The sequence below is a fragment of the Halichoerus grypus genome, chromosome 5 (assembly GCF_964656455.1).
Source record: "Halichoerus grypus chromosome 5, mHalGry1.hap1.1, whole genome shotgun sequence".
In the NCBI taxonomy this organism is placed as follows: domain Eukaryota; kingdom Metazoa; phylum Chordata; class Mammalia; order Carnivora; family Phocidae; genus Halichoerus; species Halichoerus grypus.
This window is the reverse complement of record NC_135716.1, coordinates 96,069,648-96,088,591: the sequence shown is the minus strand read 5'-3', so window position 1 is coordinate 96,088,591 and position 18,944 is coordinate 96,069,648. Positions and strand designations below refer to the sequence as shown.

Sequence of the window (18,944 nt, the reverse complement as noted above, 5' to 3'; positions counted from 1 at the left end):
AAGTGAGAGAAGAGACATAACAACCAACACGACAGAAATACAAAAAAATTATAAGAGCATATTATGAAAAACTATATGCCAATAAATTGGACAACCTGGAAGAAATGGATAAATTCCTAGAAACATATAAACTACCAAAACTGAAATGGGAAGAAACAGAAAACTTTAACAGACCTATAACCAGCAAAGAAATTGAATCAATAATCAAAAATCTCCCAACAAATACAAGTCCAGGGCCAGATGGCTTCAAAGGAGATCCCTACCAAACATTTAAAGAAGAGTTAATACCTATTCTTCTCAAACTATTACAAAAAATAAAAAAAGGAAAAAGTCCAAATTCATTTTATGAGGCCAGCATTACCCTGGAACCAAAACCAGATAAATAAATGACAAAAAAAAAAAAAAAAAAAAAGAGTATAGGCCAATATCCTTGATGAACATGGATGTAAAAATTCTCAATAAAATACTAGCAAACAGAATCCAACAGTACATTCAAAGAATCATTCTCTGTGAAAAAGTGGGATTTATTCCTGGTTTGCAAGGGTGGTTCAATATTCACAAATCAATGTGATACACCACATTAATAAAAGAAAGGATAAAAGCCCTCAATAAAGTAGGTTTAGAGAGAACATACCTCAACATAATAAAGGCCATTTACAAAAAACTCACAGCTAATATCCTCCTCAATGGGGAAAACCTGAGCTTCTCCTCTATGGTCAGGAACAAGACAGGGATGTCCACTCTCACCACAGTTATTTAACATAGTACTGGAAGTCTTAGCCACAGCAATCAGACAACAAAATGAAATAAAAGGCATCCAAATTGTCAAGGAAGAAGTCAAACCTTCACTATTTGCAGATAACTTCATACTCTATATAGAAAACCCCAGACTCCACCAGAAAACTGCTAGAACTGATAGACAAATTCTGTAAAGTCACAGAATACAAAATCAACATACAGAAATGTGCTACATTTCTATACACCAATAATGAAGGAATAGAAAGAGAAATTAAGGAATCAACCCCATTTACAACTGCACTGAAAACCATAAGATACCTGCAAATAAACCTAATGAAAGAGGTAATTATGTATCTCCAAGCCCCAACATCAATATTTTATAGTGTGATGAGAATATGAAGCTTCAATTTTTAATACTGTAGCTTGCTGTATTTTTAAATTTTCTACAATGCACATGTACTGCTTCTTTAATAAAATGTTTTAAAATTTTTCAAAGGAGGCAATGATTCATGAACTTGTATTTCCCTTGATAGATAAATTAAGACAACTGCTAGATCTAGCAACATGGAAGTCACTGGTGTCCTTGACAAGATCCATTTTGGTGGAGGAGGGTAAGAAACACCTATGTATAGTTTGGCAGTTCCACAAAATGTTAAACAGAGTTAGGATATGACCCAACAATTACACTCCTAAGAATACACTAATATGTCCACATAAAAACTTATACCCAAACATTCATAGCAACATAATATTCTAGAAGCCAAGTGTAAACAACCCAAATGTCCATAACAGATGAATGGGAAACAAAGTGTGGTATATTCATACAATGGAATATTATTCAGCAATTTAAAAAAAGAAGTACTAATACATGCTACAGAACCGATAAGCCTTGAAAACATTAAACTAAGCGAAAGAAGCCAATCACATAAGAAAACATACTGAATAATTCCTACCATGCTTATGAATTTTTTTTTAAAGATTTTATTTATTTGACAGAGAGAGACATAGCAAGAGAGGGAACACAAGCAGGGGGAGTGGGAGAGGGAGAACCAGGCTTCCAACCAAGCAGGGAGCCCGATGCAGGGCTCGATCCCAGGACCCTGGGATCATGACCTGAGCTGAAGGCAGACGCTTAATGACTGAGCCACCCACGCGCCCCGCTTTGAATTTCCACAAGTCCCTAGAGACATAAACTATATTAATGGTTGCCTAGGGCTGGGGGGTGGAGGGTCTGGGGAGTGACTGCTAATGGGTATGAGATTCTTTGGGAAGTGATGAAAATGTCCTAAAATTAGGTCATGTTAATGGTTGCACAATTCTGTGAATAAAAACCACTGAATTGTACACTTTTAAAGGGTGAATTTATGGTAAGTGAATTATCTCAATAAAACTGTTATTACAAGAAAAAAAAATAAAAGGCACGAGAATTTAGTTGATCAGTTTGCATTTGCTCTATACTCCCTCTCAATGTGTATAGGTTTTATGTGACCTTACTTCCAGAGATTTGTCTTTTTTTCTTTTTTTGGTAAACTTTTCCTTCTTCCCATTAATCCCTACCCCCACACAACTTCCGAACTTTCTGAATCAAACATAATTAGACAGAAAAATGTTTGCCTCCACTAAGAAAAGGTATACTTTACAATTTTAAAACGTATTAAATGTGGCCATTGTTCAGATTTATTTTTCACACAGTTACATATGTACATATTCCAAAAAAGAAGGAGTATGAGAAGAAAAAGAAGAGGAGGAGGAGGATCAAGAAGAAAAAGTATTTACCTAGGAATAATAACTTAGCACTTTAAGCAACCAATACATTATATAGCCTGGATTCTAAAACCCATTTGGGATTATATAAAATTACTTTGTAAAAGCCACAAGTGTCCCTCACTCTGAGAAATGTTTGAATTTTTAAATAATACTGCTATAATACATTTTTTTCATGAAATAACAAAAATTTACAACAATGGTATCATGGATACAGACTGAGTACATATATAAGCCCATTGGCAAGGCTGTTTAGAGCTGATTTCCTCCCTTGCATTGTATAATTTCAGTAGTATACAATAATTATCTACTGTTGGAATAACACCTGAGCAGTTCAGCTAAAGATGCAAACAATAAAAAAAAAAACCTTGCACAAATACTCAAACTTTGGGAATTCTAATTAAAATAATAGAAAAATAGAAAATTTTTCCTTCCAAAAAAAGGTATCTAGACAAAGATTTAGATACCCCATGTAGATTATTCACAAGAGTCATGTGTGAAATCAACCTTTTTTGTAGTCCTTAAATAAAATTTAATCATTAACTGATGGAAAAACAAGTTTCATATTCAGACACTTTCAGAATGCATCTATAATTAACTTAATGCAAAAGTTTATGAAAAAAAACAGCTATTTCACTGCAGTCTTTAAGTATAGCAACATTTTATTATTTTTGGTGCATCTTCTTACGCATTTCTTCAAGAGCTGCTTCTTTCTCTCTCAGCACCTGCTTAAGTCTTCTTATTTTTTCATCTCGAATGGTTTCTTCTAACTCTGGTGGTGTCATGGGGAAAATATCTTCAGTATAATTTTTATTAAAAGAATGACTTTGTTCAAAAGCTGCATTTGAACTCAATGTGCCTTTTTCCTGGTTCTCAGGGGTATAGCGTTCAACCTCAGTTCTCTTTTCTTCTCTGGTTTTGTTGCGGCTTGTGAGAATGTTATGGCGTGATACATCCGAAGTTGGTAAAATAGTGTTGACGAGTTGGGAATTGTTGACATTAGTTCCTCCATTTATAGCTGTGTTATATACACTCTCAGTTTTTCTCTTCTTTGTGTGATCCATCTTCTTAACGGTTTTTGCTTTTCTTTTCTTATCAAAACCCTGTTGTTATGTTGAGTAAGATTCCAAAAGAAAAACAAATTATTGCCACGTAGACAGTGTGCTCTCAAATTTAACAGGATACTGCAGGTAACATACTTATTAAATTCAACTCAACAAAATATACTGAGAACTACAGCAAAAAATTGTTTAGCACTGTACAGTACTAAAATGAATAGCAATGTCCTAATGATATTCACAGAGAAGAAATTGCTTAATTCACATTTTCTTGCTTAAGTATTAGATGTATTGATCTATCACCAAAATATAACAGCCATTTGTAAAGAACTTGAGAAAAAGAATTGACTTAATTTTGTGCTTCCTTTCCCACAGTAAACACATATGGAAGATTTTCACTGGGAAAGGTTCACTGGTGTCTGATCTAAAGTTCAGGATATTAAGCAGTATAATGATATATTTCTAAGTAGAATAACAATATGCAAAGTTGTAGGGATGTTTTTCATCATTATCGACCAAGTAGAGTTCTTAAAATGTTTGTATTAAGGGTAATACTGTAATGAACATCTACATGCTTATATTTTCCCTACATCTGGATTATTTATTTTATTAATTTTTTTATTAAGTTCAACTAGCCAACATATAGTACATCATTAGTTTTTGATGTAGTGTTCAGTTATTCATTAGTTGTGTTTAACACCCAGTGCTCATCAGATCATGTTGGATTATTTTAGATAGGGTCTTCAAAGTAGGATAAGTAGTTTAAAAAGTTATGGGCATTGTCTCATAATTTTTTGATGAAAAAAATAAACAGGTGAATAGAAACACTTAATACAACAACTTTAACTGGGGATGTATTTTTACCTTTGTATATATGGTTCTCTTTAACACTGATTTGGTATAATATATGCAAATTTGATAACTATCATTCATATTAATGTACAGATTAAAAAAAACAAATCAAGAAAATGCATTCATGAACCTTTGGAGTAACTACAAAGGACACCAAAAATCTATTACCTGTTTTTTCTTTTCTTCCTTCACTATCAACTCAGTCTCTTTGTAAGTATCACTCTTCACCAAACTGCTAAAGGAATCAAAACCTTCTCCAGAGCCCAAATGATCAGGAATCCGAGTAAGGCACACTCTCAAATCTTTAGTGAGACCAAATATTTTTTTAAATTCTGCATCATTCTTCAGATATGATGCCTTATTGCTTCCTCCTTGGGAATGGTTCTTGTCATTTCTTTCTTGAGTAACTTTTTCTAATGTTGATGCCATCTCATTCTGGATCTGGAATTAGGAAAACAAAACACACAAACAATACTGCTAATTACTTAGGCTATTTTATCAGACTAGCAACTAAGTGTTCATCTCATCTTACTTAAAACATCATGCTCTAAAGTCCTAAATGGTTGGTTTGCATTACCCCTGCCTTACCACCCACACTTGAAAAAATGAATTTAACTGAGTACAAACTTAAAACTGTTCCTTTAAAATTTCTCATTTATTTTGCTTTCTTGCACTGGAAAGGTTAACAGATAGTTGATTCTCAAACTGAAATAAGAATACAGACTAATGACAAGTTAAAAATAATCTATAAAACATTAGTTGGAAATTGTAGTCTTCTGGAAAAGTCTTATGCCTTTAATCAATCTTATACTTCAGGATTTACCACCTTACATATCTAGAATTCAATGAATTCCATTCTGAAGGGGAGAAACACTGACATTATTAAGTAGATCTCTACATAAGGAAAGAGTGGGCACAAATACTTAGCACAGACACACATATCTTAAGTAGAACAGAAAAGTAACTATGTGGATATGCTGAATAATTGAAGAGTCAGAAAGGGTTTAAAAAAAAAGGGGGAAACTTGTCTACTAAAAAAAAAGATGTTGATAAATCCTATTTCCACAAATGACTGAAAGGTACTGATCAGCCCCATTCTACCCCTTCTACCATCTACCTAAAAAAATTGCCAGTATCTCCCTACCATCACAAAACAAACAAAAAACCCAGCTCTCCTAGATGCATAATATTGATCTTTCCATATACTAACATTAATCTAGTAAATATATGTATGTACATATGTATATATATGTGTATACATGTATATATATACACACACAGAATTTTACCAAACTGTGAATTCACATTATCTTTCACCAACTCTTCTAAACCTTGTTGCTGAGTTTTTTGTTTGATTTTGTTTTAAAGATTTGGCATGCCAAATGATTTAAGAGAAAGACTCTATTATCTTCCTCAAACATTTCCTTCAGATGAAAGCTTTGACTTAATTAAGCATTCATGTGTGTATGGTATTTGTGTGATGGAGTGGAGGATGGGAAAGGAGCGGGGAAGAGGTATCATAGGTAACTAACTTTGAGAATTAAGAAAGAAAAATTTTCTATATAGATAGATAAAAAGAACACCCTGACATGGGAAAATTACCTTTGGTTCTTGGTCTCTGAAAACACACTGTTGTGAAGTAAAAGTTGTTGCATCAACAGAGGAACTTATTTTCTCTATGCTCTGGATGATATTTCCTTTTCTGGGGGCATTTTGTACTGCACTAAATCCATCTGGAAAGTCTGGCTTTGTGAATAAAGTCTTACTCTGTTTTAAGTAGTTAATGGATTGATTCATATTATGTGGGTTTGGGGTAGAAAGAGATGGTTTCTCCACTTTTTTATTCTTCTCTGCCCTTAGATTGATCATGGAAGCAGGCTGAGTATTTGAAAGTGATTTTGTCTCCATCTGGTAAGATTTACTTTTAGCCAAAACAATATTTACAACCTCTCTGGATATTTCTGTGACTGGACTCGAACTCACTATTTGTGATGTATCTTTTCTTGGTGGAATATCAGGAGAAACAGAATTCTGTTGGTCAATTTGTGATGGCAAAACATCTGTCCCCTTTTTAGCCAATAGATAGACTTTCCCATTAAACATAACCAAGGCATTATCTTTAATAGGCATACTTTTGGATTGTGTCCCACTAGGACTGACAGTACTCAATGATGGCATATTTATAGTATTATCTCCCAAACTTTTCCTATCTACAAAAGTTTTTAAAATCTTTGAAGCCACATTATTTGAAGACTTAACAGGAACAAGAGATGGAGTGCAAGGCTGTAGATTTTCTTGAAAAATCCATTTCACAGGAGCAGCTTGAGAATGCTGACCACCTTTTAATTGTGTCTCTTTAGCAACATTCATTGGAATTTGTGTGGTATTTAGTATCACTGGCTTTGCTATTTCTGTAACAGGTTTTGGGTAAATGTTTTGAAAGTTCTTGGTAACTACATTTTTCACTGTATTTACAGGAGATACGTAAATAACGGTTGGTATTTGGGAGGCCTCAACTGTTCCTGAGGTACTTGTGGTTGCAGTTGCAAGTATCTTTTGCTGAACTGAAGGAGGCAATGAAGACGCTGGTACAGATTTCACTTCAGCATGGGCAGGAATCTGTAAATGATGCCCAGAAGGCAAAACTGGAGACTTCACAGTCATTGGAAGACTCTGAGTATTTACTAAAATATAAGGTGAATCATTTTGTGTTGAGGAGGGAGAAACAGCAAATGTTTGCATGGTGAGTCCATCAATTTTCACACCATGACTCTGAACTTTAGAAACTGATGAGGTAAAATGTTCAGTTCCCACAGAAGTAACTCTAACTTTTTCTGCTGTATCTACTGTTCTTGTAAGAAAATAGTTTGAAGAACTGGCTGGCTGAAAAATGGGCAATTGAACTGATGCACTTGTGGAAGAGCTGGAAATCTGAGTCTGAAAAGTAACTTGAACTGGGCTTCCTGTATTCCCTTTCAAAGCATCAGACATGACTGAAGATTGAACTAGCGGTATAAGATTTCCAGAAGAATTAGGAATTGGAAGTAATTGCAGAAGATTTTTTCCATCCGAGCCAATCGTCTGAACTACTTGGTACATGCAGCCTGAAACACTTAAAAGAACATTGAGTAAATCAATACAACATACTAGACGGTATATACATTTTATTTAAAAACAAGTATTTGCAAATATTATTTTAAAAAGATAAAAATTTATAAAATATGGTAAAAGTATATAATTTGTCACTTCGAGTTTTCAAAGTGAAATATTGCAAAACAAAGATTTTGAAGTAGAAGAGATAATCAAAGATACGATCAGCTTTGATTTAGAATTTCTCATATGATTAGGCAATGGGTAAATTAGACTTTTCTAAGGTTTTACCCTGTATAAAGTTATGCCTATTAGAATATTTTCCTCTTAAACTATTAGCATCCTCCCTTTTTTTTTACTTGAATTCTTTCCTGTTGTCCTCCTTCTTCACTCTGATTTGCCCAGGATTCTCATTTCATCTCCATTTATGCTTATTCTATTTCCCTCACTCTTTTCTACCCTCTTTCCAATCTGCTGTGCTCTTCCCACTGACAATGACTCGCAAGTCCTACTGTCAGCCATCCTTCTTTTACTTAAGGCATCTCTTATGGTGATAGCTTAGTGTGCCACATTTTCAGAGATTAAATGGAGTTACTCATGTAGGAACCATTTTCTTCCTTGACTTATTGTTTCAGCATATCTGAAGTTTGGTGCTAAACAGCCCTTGGTATGGGAATTATTCACATTAGTTCCAACTGCCTGTCAATCCATATACATAACAGCAACGTCATTTCAGCTAAATGGTTTCCAATGAATGTGGAACACATGGGACATTTTTTTTAACCTAGCCAATTTTGATCCTGATACTTATGAGCTATATCTTAGTACAGATTGTCTGATTTTTAAAAATCCAAAATATACCAATCTCTGTTATGTAAGCAATTATTTGTAGATTTCTTCAATGCAGATACCTCAAGTTACTTATGCCTAAAACCACCTTTCAGTTCCTGGAAAATACCAAGTTCTCATAGGACTCAGAGTAATTTACACATGCTCTCTCTCTACCTAGATACTCCTCTCCTCTCCCATCCATATAACTCAGGTCTCAGTGTAAGTAACTAACCAAGAGATACATTCTCTGACCACTTTAACTATCTTTGCCCATCTTTCATAATTAGTGTATAATATTACACCTGTTCATTTCCTTCATGGTACACATCACAAATTGTCAATATATATTAATCTATTTGTTCACTTGCTTATAGACTGTCTCTCATGCTAAATTCTAGCAACATAAATGCAGAGTTCATGTCCTACCAACAGTATGACCTTATATGACTAAGATCAAATGAAAACAAAAATTCAAGACAAATAATAATAATAATGATTAGAATTCTCAATGATGCAAAAGTGTATTTTACTGCCCACAGGTGTTTTTAAACCTACATATTAATAAAAATCAAAGCCAAAAAGTCTATGCATTCTAGGAAGCCCTGGAACTCAGTTTTACTTTTCTGCAACCCAAAATAATATAATTATATCCTTTTAAATATTTAAAACCATTTTCTGGCCACTTGATAGTGCTTCAAAATGTTAAATTTACTTTTAGCAAATTAAAAGTTAATCTCTAAAGAGATGCATGAACATAAACATATGAATTCTTGCTTTCAGGACTTAAAAGCAGAAAGCCTACCTTAATTACCTCCCTAGCCCCCAAAAAACATAGAAAAGACCTGAACTTATTCAACTTTAATTTATTCAACAAAAATTTACTTGAGTGTCTGTTATGGTTCAGGCACCAGGCTCAATTATGGGAAAAGGATCAGTAAACTACAGCGGTTGGCCAAATTCTGCTCCCTCCCTGTTTTTGTGTAGCCCACAAGCTAAGAATGTTTTTCCTATTTTAAATGGTTTTTAAAAGTCACAATAGTATTTTGTTATCTGTGAAAATTATGAGATTCAAATATCAGCATCCATAAATAAAGTTTTATTAGTACATAGTTACACTCATCTTTAACGTACTATATATGGCTGCTCTCATGCTACAATGGCAGAGTTAAGTAGTTACACCAGAAATGATCATACGACCCACAAAGCCTGAAATATTTACTATCTGGCCCTTTACAGAAAATATTTGCTTGTCTCCAAGCTAGTTCAACCCACAATCCCCAAAAGAACTTAAACTGTTGGTTATATGGACATGTAAACAGGCAATTAACATTAAGTGAGATAAATGATACACTATATTTGGATGAGAACAAAAATGCTTGCTCCTTTTCTTAAAACATTCTCTTCCCAAGGCTTCCTAGGTAGGACATTCTCCTACTTCCGTAATGAATCCTTGGTCTTCCTTGTCAACTCGTCCTACCTGAATCAACCTTCAAATGCTGGAATTCACCAAAGCTTAGACTGAATTCTCTTTCTACTCTTAAGCTTTTCCCAATTATTTCTTTTATGTTCATAACTTCAATTAAATTACCATTTATACAGCAACAATTAAAAGATTTGCATCTTAACTCTTTTGAGATTCAGGCTTATATATATATCCAACTTCCCTCATGACATTTCCATTCAGAATCTCAAATGCATTTAAAACTCAACATGGCCTTTCCATGTTTTTTTTTCTTTCTGTATGATAAATGACATATCATCCATCTTAGATGCCTAAATCAGAACAAGCAATTTCCTGCTTTCTAATCATCTACATTTAATCTATCACAAAATCCTGTTGGTATTAACTCCTAAATTTCCCGATTTTATCTTTTCAATTCTTTCCAAACCATCTCTCTCCATTTTAATTCAAGGAAACAGTATCTCTGGCTTGGACTATTATAGTAGCTTCATAACTGGTCTCTTCTTCAGCCACATCCTCTCCCTTTAAAAGCTTTCATTACATTAAAACTGACCCTTCCCTGCTTAAAATATTTCAGCAGCTTCCCATTTTCTTTGAGCAGTAGAAAGAAATCCAAGAGATTTTGATGCAATGGAAGCCAAAGGAAGAGAGTTTCAAGAAAATGGGCAAGTCTATTTAAAAGTTTCTGACAGGCCAAGTAGGATGTAGATTAAAATGTAAACCTGCATGAGGGTCACTGATGGCTTTAAAAAAACAGTTAGGTGGAGAAAAAAAGTGGCAGAGGAATTGACATGAAGAAAGGATATTAAGATAGAAGGTATGGCCAACTCTTATGAACTGGCAAGTAGATGGAGGCTAAATGGGGTCAAGATCTGTCTTCTCTTTTTTAAGGTTAGATAAACCAGAGCATATATTAATGCTCATATGAGTTATCAAGAGGAAGAGGATAAAGAGGGCTAATTAAGTGTAAGATTTGATAAGAAGATATAGGGAATGGGAACCAGCAGACAGGTAAAGGAATTGAACCTTAAAGAGAGGCGGGGAAATATCTTCTTCCATTGGCACTGGAAGAACAGGTTAGGCACATTTGCAGTTTATAGTTTTGATGCCAGAAGTTTGAGGTAATTCTGATCTAATGGCTTTAATTTTCCTGTGAAAAGGACATAACGTCATCTAAGAATAGGAGCAAAAATGGAGATTTGAGGAGAATCAAAAAGATGTGAAATAGTCTGAGAGAGAATAAGCTGACTTCAGAAAATATAAGAGTCATCAGACAACGCTGATGGCCCAACAATATAGGTAGTGATTATGAATTTATAGTGAGACCAATCTGTGCTTTTGTGAGATTTCCCTTGTTTCACTGGGTATAAGCAAAGTAAAAGTAAATCCCTGAGTTTATCCAGGGAGTGGCTTCAGAAGAATGGTGCAAAAAAATCAAAGAGGAACAAAAGAGTTTAGGATATTGGTAAAAATTATTAACTAAACAGGAGGAGAAGATAATGAGAACACAAAAGGCAAAAGTATAAGCAGAAAATAAAGTGATTATTGGACTGGAGGGCCAGATAAAGTTAAAAAACAGTCAAAGTGGGGTATTTAAACAAGTAAGCTAGAAATACTACAACTGGTGTTTAGAAAAGAGAATGCCTGAATCAAGAATTTCATAAATGCAGCAATCGCATCTGACAACAAGAACTACAGAAGTGGATGGATAGTGACAGAATGGAGATTAAGATCACCGGAGAAAAAGAACTTTGTACTGATGAAAGACTAGATGACAAAGAGATTATCCATATAGATGCTAAAGTCACATAGGATTAGAGAGATGATTATGACTTATGTTCCAAATTCAGTGACAGGAAGTTGGTAGATGATGTTCATGAACCATAATTAAGACCACCTACCAACTTCCGGTCACTGGTATGCCAAAAAGTTGTCTAGAAATTCACTCTCTTTTGCAGTCTATTTTCTTTCCCATTATTCTACTACATCTCATTCTCAAAGATTACCAAATATGTTCTCACAGTTAAATCTGTCTTTATCCTCATTGTCTAGGTGCTCCCTACTGAAACTGATATTGCTAGCTAATTGCACATTTTGAACCTCTACCTAACATAATTTCCATTGTGCACAATTCGCTTGTTTTTCTTAATGTTTCCTTTCTCATTCATTTTCTGCATTTTAAGTATCCAACTATGACTATTCCCCAAAGCACAACTCTTGACCCTGTTTCTCCTTCAAGACATTCTTCCTTAGATTGTACCAACGACTTCAACTATTGCATCAATTGCTTCAACTATTTCCTTTGCAATTAATGATTCCCACTGTTATATCCTTTATTCCTATTCCCTAATGTTGACCTCAGTTCCATATTTGTGTTGTCTTACCAAACATTTTCACTTTTAATACCATGACATTTTTTAAACCATGACTTTAAAGTTAAAATTACTCTCTACTGAAAACTAGTACTCTAATCCTACCATCCAGTAATCCAGTCATGTCAGCACTACTATTTCCCAAGTCACTTAGGTTTTAAATCACCTAGTCATCTCTGACTTACCTTTATCACCCTTCTTATTTATCTCTGATTCACCCAAAGCACCCTGTATAGATGCTTACAAAGGGTAAACATTCAATAAATGCATAGTGAATGAATCACTGAGTCTGTAAAGTTTTTTTCCTTTTTACAGCTCTTACTCATTCTTCTCTTTCACCACAGCCACTTCTACTACCTAGATCAGACCTGCATCACCTCATTATCTCACCCCTATATTTTGCTTGACTTTTAAACTAGTTTTTCTGACTTCAGCAACTATTATGATGTATCTCTGGCAGATTAAAGCATTGTTTTCATCCTGTTACCTCCTTTCTCAAAGTTCCAATGATTCATCATTGCCAATTCAGCTTGACTTGAAAATCACCTAAAATCTAGACCCGACCAATCTCTACAACAGTACCATCTTCTCAACTTAAAAATCTCTGATCTTCCCAGAGAGGTCTCTTTACTATTCTTGATTATCCCAAGTACATTATTTACTCCAAGTATTCTTCAGGTTATTTTTTTTCTTCTCCAACAATTTAAAACATAGCTATAAATTGAGGATCAACTCCATCTTCTCCATGAATATTTGCAAGTCCCTAAAACTCACATTAATTTCTTCCAACTTAAAATCCCCAAGTACTCCCCCTGGTGCCACTAATGCTAGGAGTTATATAATGCCTTCTATATAATGTCTTCTAAAAAATAAGTAAAATTTTGTTTTTCTTACAGAGACTATATCATTTACTTTGTAATTGTTCTCCCAATACCAAGTATAGTAGGCCCTCAAAAAACTTATATAAAAAAGGGAGCTTTTTCAAATCTCCACTTTAACTGAACTATCTCAATACCTTTTCTCTAGTCTCCTTTTGTTCATTTACATAGTTTTGTCAATGAATCTGTCAATAACATCTGGCTCACGGATTAGAAACTTCAACAGAGCAGAACTTTTATAATGCTTTTATAATTATTTGCATATGGGAATGTACATTTTTAACTGGTATGTTTTTTAAACAAAGGACACAGGCTTCTGATACTGCATTCCCATACTTCATTATATGGCCTCTATGTTTCTGCTGTACAGAAAACATTTATATTGCACAACATTTTTATTGCACAAACTATTTTCAAGCCTAATCATTTTTCCTCTCTTTCTTTCCCCTCCAAAAAACAAAGGAAAATACAGCTTCTTCTATGCCAGTATATCAATAGAGATTCACATAATCTACCAGAGACCATAAATTCCTTAAGGGTAGGTTATCCAATTCATGTGTATATCCTCTACACCTAATAGAGCAACTGGCACATTGTAAACAATGTTAGCTGAATTAACTCCTCCAAGTCATCATTAAAAAAAACAAAACAAAACAAAAAGACACCACTATGATTTCCTAGTAGCAAATGTAATGAGTCCTAAAAATTAAACTGGAATGTAGAATGCTAAGGAGAGAAATAATAAATCAGGATGAAATTCACACTTCTTCAATTAATATACTTTTTTTTTTCAGCTCTAGAAGAGATCTTCCATTTAAGAGAGTAACTATAACTAAAATCTTATAAAGATTCTGTTTCTTAAAAATCAAATTCTGCTACCTAATGTTAGAACTAAAATTAGCATCGGATTCTGCATCCCATGCTCTGGTTTGGTTACTTAAAAATTTAGAAAAATCATCAAAGTGCTAGTTACTTTAAACCAGTTGGTGTTTGAACTGAGAATTATACTGCAAACACAGTAACAGTCTAAGACTTTAAAAAAAAGCAAAAAGAAGAATACATTAGAAAGTTTACAGGCTTCTAATCTTGGCTCTTCCAATTGTTAGTTAATTAATTTTGGTAAATTTACTTAACTTCTTTGAATCTGTTTCTTCATTTGCAAAATGGGGACAGTAAGGCTTGCTATGAGAAGTAAATGAAATAACTGGTTGGAATTATGATAAATTCCCAATATATGCTAGTTATCATATTCCATTAAAATATACAATTGGTGTCCAAGAACAAGTAAGTGAATCCGGTAGTTTTTTGACAATATAAGAACTTGGATAAAAAGGTATGAAAATTTTCATAAAAAGTATATTAAACATACTTACATAACTTCTGACATTTTTAATTATTCTAATATTGACATAAAACATTCACATATAAGAAATGGAATGATAAAAATTTCACATGCTAATGAACATTTTGCAGATATTGTTGCAAAATATATTTTTTCAACTGCTAGACCTTTTTTCCATGATTTAACATTATGTACATACACAATATACATAATGTAATAACATACAATAATATATACTATGTAACATTATATACATAATAGATACATTATTGTAAATAGTTGTCATTAACTCTAATTCTGATAAACAGCTCAGCAATGTAGGTATTGCCATTATGATTTTATAGCTGGAGATTCAGGAATATTAAATAACTTATTCAGAATTACATGCTCTCTTCGACAATCCAATCCTCTTTCTTGAATTTACTTTAGCATAAACCAAACATAACAGGGTCCAAAAAATTCAACTGCATGAAGTGATCAATGAGAAAGAGATTTCAGTTAGCCTATAAGGTATACGTGTCAATGTCTCTTACACACCCAAACAGGAAAGATAATATAACACACTGTACAAAACTAAATGCACAATAAACTGATAATGAAACATCACGTTTCTAACCAAACCAAGCCCACTGCTGAGGACACTCATTTTAGCTCCCCATTTAAGAACAAAGGATTAAGTGCAGACAGAAGCCAGTTGCCAGTCACATCCTAATTCTCATTATTGTGAGACGTATCATCACAGGCTTTTATTATAATAACTCTAAACTGATGACTTAAGTATCTAATTTCAGCTCTGACCCTGCGTGAGTGTCAAATTCAAATACCTCTCTGATTGTTTTTTGTTTTTTGGGGTTTTTTTGGTGGGTTCTCCTCATCTCAATTTACCAATATCTATCCAGATAACTGGCATTATAATTGATCCCCTTTTCTTCATGCCAATTCACTGACAAAATCTGCCTATTTTCCCTTCTGTGTTTCTTTGAATCCAACCCTTACTCTACATCAGCTAGTTCAGGCCCTCAAAATCTCTGAAAGGACAACTTACAGAATCTTTATATGCCTGATCCCTCACCCCCAAATCCGCACTGCCATCAGTTATCTAAAATGCACACAGGAACATGACAACCTTTTCTTAAAATCCTCTGAATGACCTTCACTAGATGAAGTCTAATCTCTCTAGCAGAGCAAACCAAACCCTTAAGAGTTATGTATCTATCCTGCTTGTAGTACAGAATCAAACAAAAATACTGACTCCTGGTAATAAGTCATACCAGTGCTTTATTTACCAGTTCCCTTTTTGGGCACAGCCTGCATTCATCTTTAATTGGATAGCTGACACTTACATTCCAAAACTCAGGTGCTCCAGAAACCTTTCCTACAATTTCCTTTCTCTGTGCTCTCACAGCATCCTGTGCATAACACTATTTAAAAGTGTATTACATCACCTCCCCCCTAGACTATAAGGTTTTTCATGGGCATGGTTCATATCCTCTTCTTTAGTCAGTGTCTCCATTTAGCACAGTCTATCATGTAGGCACTCAGTGAATGTTTTTTAACCAAATGTTTGAACTATACAGATAATACTCGTAAAATAGGATAGGAACCTAGATTGCTGTAACTCCAAAGCTTACCTTCTTTCTACTATACCATTCTAACTCCGGCTTTGCTCTTTGCAAAAAAAGCCCCAATCTAAATAAACTGAATGCCTACTATCACAAATATCTTCCAGATTTTTCCTTTGCACTCTAAGATTAAGTTTTATTCTTAAAATTTATGCCTTGATGAATTAGAGATACATTAAACAGTAAACATTCTGTAAAGCAATAACGAAAAACTTTGTAAAAAGAAAGCAGCAGTAACTCAAGAAAAATCCAAGCATCTATAGAAAATAAAATCATATACTCATTTTAAGTTTATGAAATGATTTAGTATCATCAAAATTATCAGAAAAATAAGGAAACCAAGCTTCCAATAAATTAAAGAGCTGACATTAATCAAATGATTTTTAAGTTATACTTGTACGTCATGCAGATTGTTACTTACAAAACAGAATATAATCAAATATGTAAGCAATAAGCAAAATAAGAGTCCAATAGCTTCAGAAAAGCATCTGGTAAATGTTCCAAATATGTGACGTCAAACCTCAGTGATTTGAAGAAATAAATGCATTTGAAGATGATGAAAACAATGCATAAACCAATGAGTTAATGAACTTCCAATGACGTATGAATGTAAACAAAATATATTTCAATTTGTAATATTTTTAAAAATGCCAAATACAGACAGCCAAAGGCTTAGAAACTGGATAAAAGAATTAAAGTACACAATAAATAAAAACGTTAAGTTCTTATTCTACCTTATTTCTAATGTTGAAAAACAATGCAATCCTAAAGCAAACTGTGTTAAGTTAGGGTAAGTCAGATGGCATCGAATATCCAGATACCAAAACAAGAGAAAAGAAATGAACAACCATTAGAAAGTAATTCTACTTTTTCGTTATCTATACAGAGCACCATCTCTGCCTCTCCCCACCCAGCTTTCACCAAAAGTAAACCAACAAACGTTATACGTACACACAAGCTGGCTCTTTTTACGATTTGAAACGCAATGGTTCTTTCTTCGCAGTTCTTCAATATTGTTTTGGCTCACCGCATTTAGCGATCATTTCTTCCTAAAATATTGTGCGCGCTTTTTCAGTCGTTATTATAATTCCGTTTTGCATCTACTTGTAATTAAAAGAAACCTACTTCCTGGGCTAAAATTTGTACAGAAATAAACTCTTACTCTCATAGTAATAATAGCTAACATATAAGTACTGCTTTTCTTCTTTCCTATACTAAGTATTTTACATATACTCATTCTTTTAGGCCTTAAAATATTTCTAGGCACTCTTACTTACTGGAAAGGAGACTGGAGAGAAGGCACTTGGCCTCACGAACAGTAAATGTCAAAGCTAAGATTAAATGTAGGCAGCCTGATGTTCTTCAAACATAAATCTTCTTCCATGAATTTTACATCTCAATTTCCATGCTTTCTTCACACTTTCCTTCCGCAGAGACCCATTAAGTTTTTTCTCACCACTTATTATACATCCACTAACCATGGAGTCTACAACTTAAAATATTCGATCTTCTCTAACAGTTTTGTTCCCATTTTATTTCATCTTGACTAACATAACCTTTAAGAAAAAAAAACTGACTTAGTGATAAACTATTTTGTAAATGTGCAACTAAGTCTTTTTAAGAAACACCACGATCTCCCTATGTCACAGTTCCTCTACAGAGACATCCAGTTAGAGACGGCATTCTCATTACACCTGCTTCAAACACGCTGTTCCAAAGGATCGATTTCACAAGAGAATTACTCTACTTTTCTTTCTTTGCATATAAAACTATTATTTGAAATTTTAAAAAATCCATTCCCTCACTCTATCAAATTTTCAGTTTCTAAATTCATATACTCATCAACTACACAAATTTTTCTTTTCCTTTCCACTAACTCTCTTAAATGATAGCTTTTTTCACTGAAGGTCCAGCGCCACCTGGGCTGCACTTGCTATTCCGTGCTGGGCTCTGCGTGTTTTTCTGCGAGTGCGCGAGAATCTTCCAGAAGGTTTTAGTCACACAGGAGCGTCGGCCATGTTGATTTTCCTCTCCCGTGGAGATCTACTCTGTCGCCTACGAAACTTGAGACGCTGGAGTCCTGCGGAGCCAGGGCCGAGGCTGCCTGCGTCAGGCTCTGAAGAGGGTTTACGTTTCCAAGAGAGGCGCGCTCTGAGGGCTCTGAGTGGCCCAAGTGACGAGCCCTGCAGTCGCTCCCACTGCGGGGGAGCGTCCGGAAACGACGGCCGACTCGGCACCCTGCTAAGAGGCGGGCGAGGGGCAGGTGTGTCGAGGGAGATTCGAAACCGGTACTTACCACTGCGAGGCGTTGCCTGACTTTTCCTCTGCGGGTTTCAGGAAGACCCTCTGTAGATTATTGGACATTTTAGAGGGGTGGGAGGGGCCAGCACATCCAGGAAAGTGGGCAATGGGGGGCCGAGGTCCTCCAAAGGGCGAGAACCTGAGCGAGAGAATGTTGGGCTGGAGGTGTCCCGGAGCAACTCAGGTTCGATGCTGAAAGGAGGGCGACAGCAGGGTCTAGAGAGGGCGTATCCCCAGCCTTTGGAAAGAGGCGACGCAGCCACCAGAAACCGGAAGAATCAAAGCGCCTGACGACGCCAATCCGGCCCTAGCCTCAGAGAGGAGCGGCCCGAGTCTCCGCCCCCGCGGGCTACGACATCGCTCCAGAGCCATCCGGAGTCAACACGGAAGGCGTGGCCTTACTGGCACCGCCCCTAGCAGTGCCGGGTCCGTGGAGAAGACGGTGCCAGAAGGGCTCGGCCGACCCCGCCCACCGAAGCCGCCAGCCGGGCAAAGCTCAGTCAGCCGCTTCCGGGATCGTCACGTCCGGTTGCCAAGGTGACTGGCTCGCTGAAGCACCGCCCTTATGATAGGATCCAATCGCAAGTGAGGTTTGCTATCTCTTCTTCCGGATCAAGTAACGAATCACAAAAGA

At 35.2% G+C, this 18,944-nt stretch overlaps 1 protein-coding gene across 4 annotated transcripts; it reads right to left on the bottom strand.

Moving 5' to 3' along the window:
- Positions 1-1,239: 1,239 nt before the first annotated feature.
- Positions 1,240-18,775, bottom strand: LRIF1 (ligand dependent nuclear receptor interacting factor 1). Of its 4 annotated transcripts, none has more exons than XM_036103715.2 (4): positions 18,306-18,775; positions 6,015-7,524; positions 4,581-4,853; positions 1,240-3,605 (listed from the first exon to the last, which is right to left on the bottom strand). In XM_036103715.2, exons 1-4 carry the CDS (start codon positions 18,371-18,373, stop codon positions 3,168-3,170), a joined length of 2,289 nt encoding a protein of 762 aa, XP_035959608.1. In that variant the 5' UTR covers positions 18,374-18,775; the 3' UTR covers positions 1,240-3,167. The 4 variants fall into 4 exon arrangements, with proteins under 4 accessions (XP_035959608.1, XP_035959610.1, XP_035959614.1 ...); XM_036103717.2 differs by lacking the exon at positions 18,306-18,775 and adding an exon at positions 16,961-18,281; XM_036103721.2 differs by lacking the exons at positions 6,015-7,524; positions 18,306-18,775 and adding an exon at positions 16,961-18,271.
- Positions 18,776-18,944: the final 169 nt, after the last annotated feature.

What these genes read in the sequence shown, in the direction of transcription:
- LRIF1 (XM_036103715.2), bottom strand. Translation starts at nt 18,373, where the DNA reads ATGTCCAATAATCTACAGAGGGTCTTCCTGAAACCCGCAGAGGAAAAG. An exon ending in TCAGAGACCAAGAACCAAAG is followed by an intron (nt 4,854 to 6,014) that starts GTAATTTTCCCA and finishes TCCTAATTCCAG; the next exon opens with ATCCAGAATGAGATGGCATC. An exon ending in AGGAAGAAAAGAAAAAACAG is followed by an intron (nt 3,606 to 4,580) that starts GTAATAGATTTT and finishes ACATAACAACAG; the next exon opens with GGTTTTGATAAGAAAAGAAA.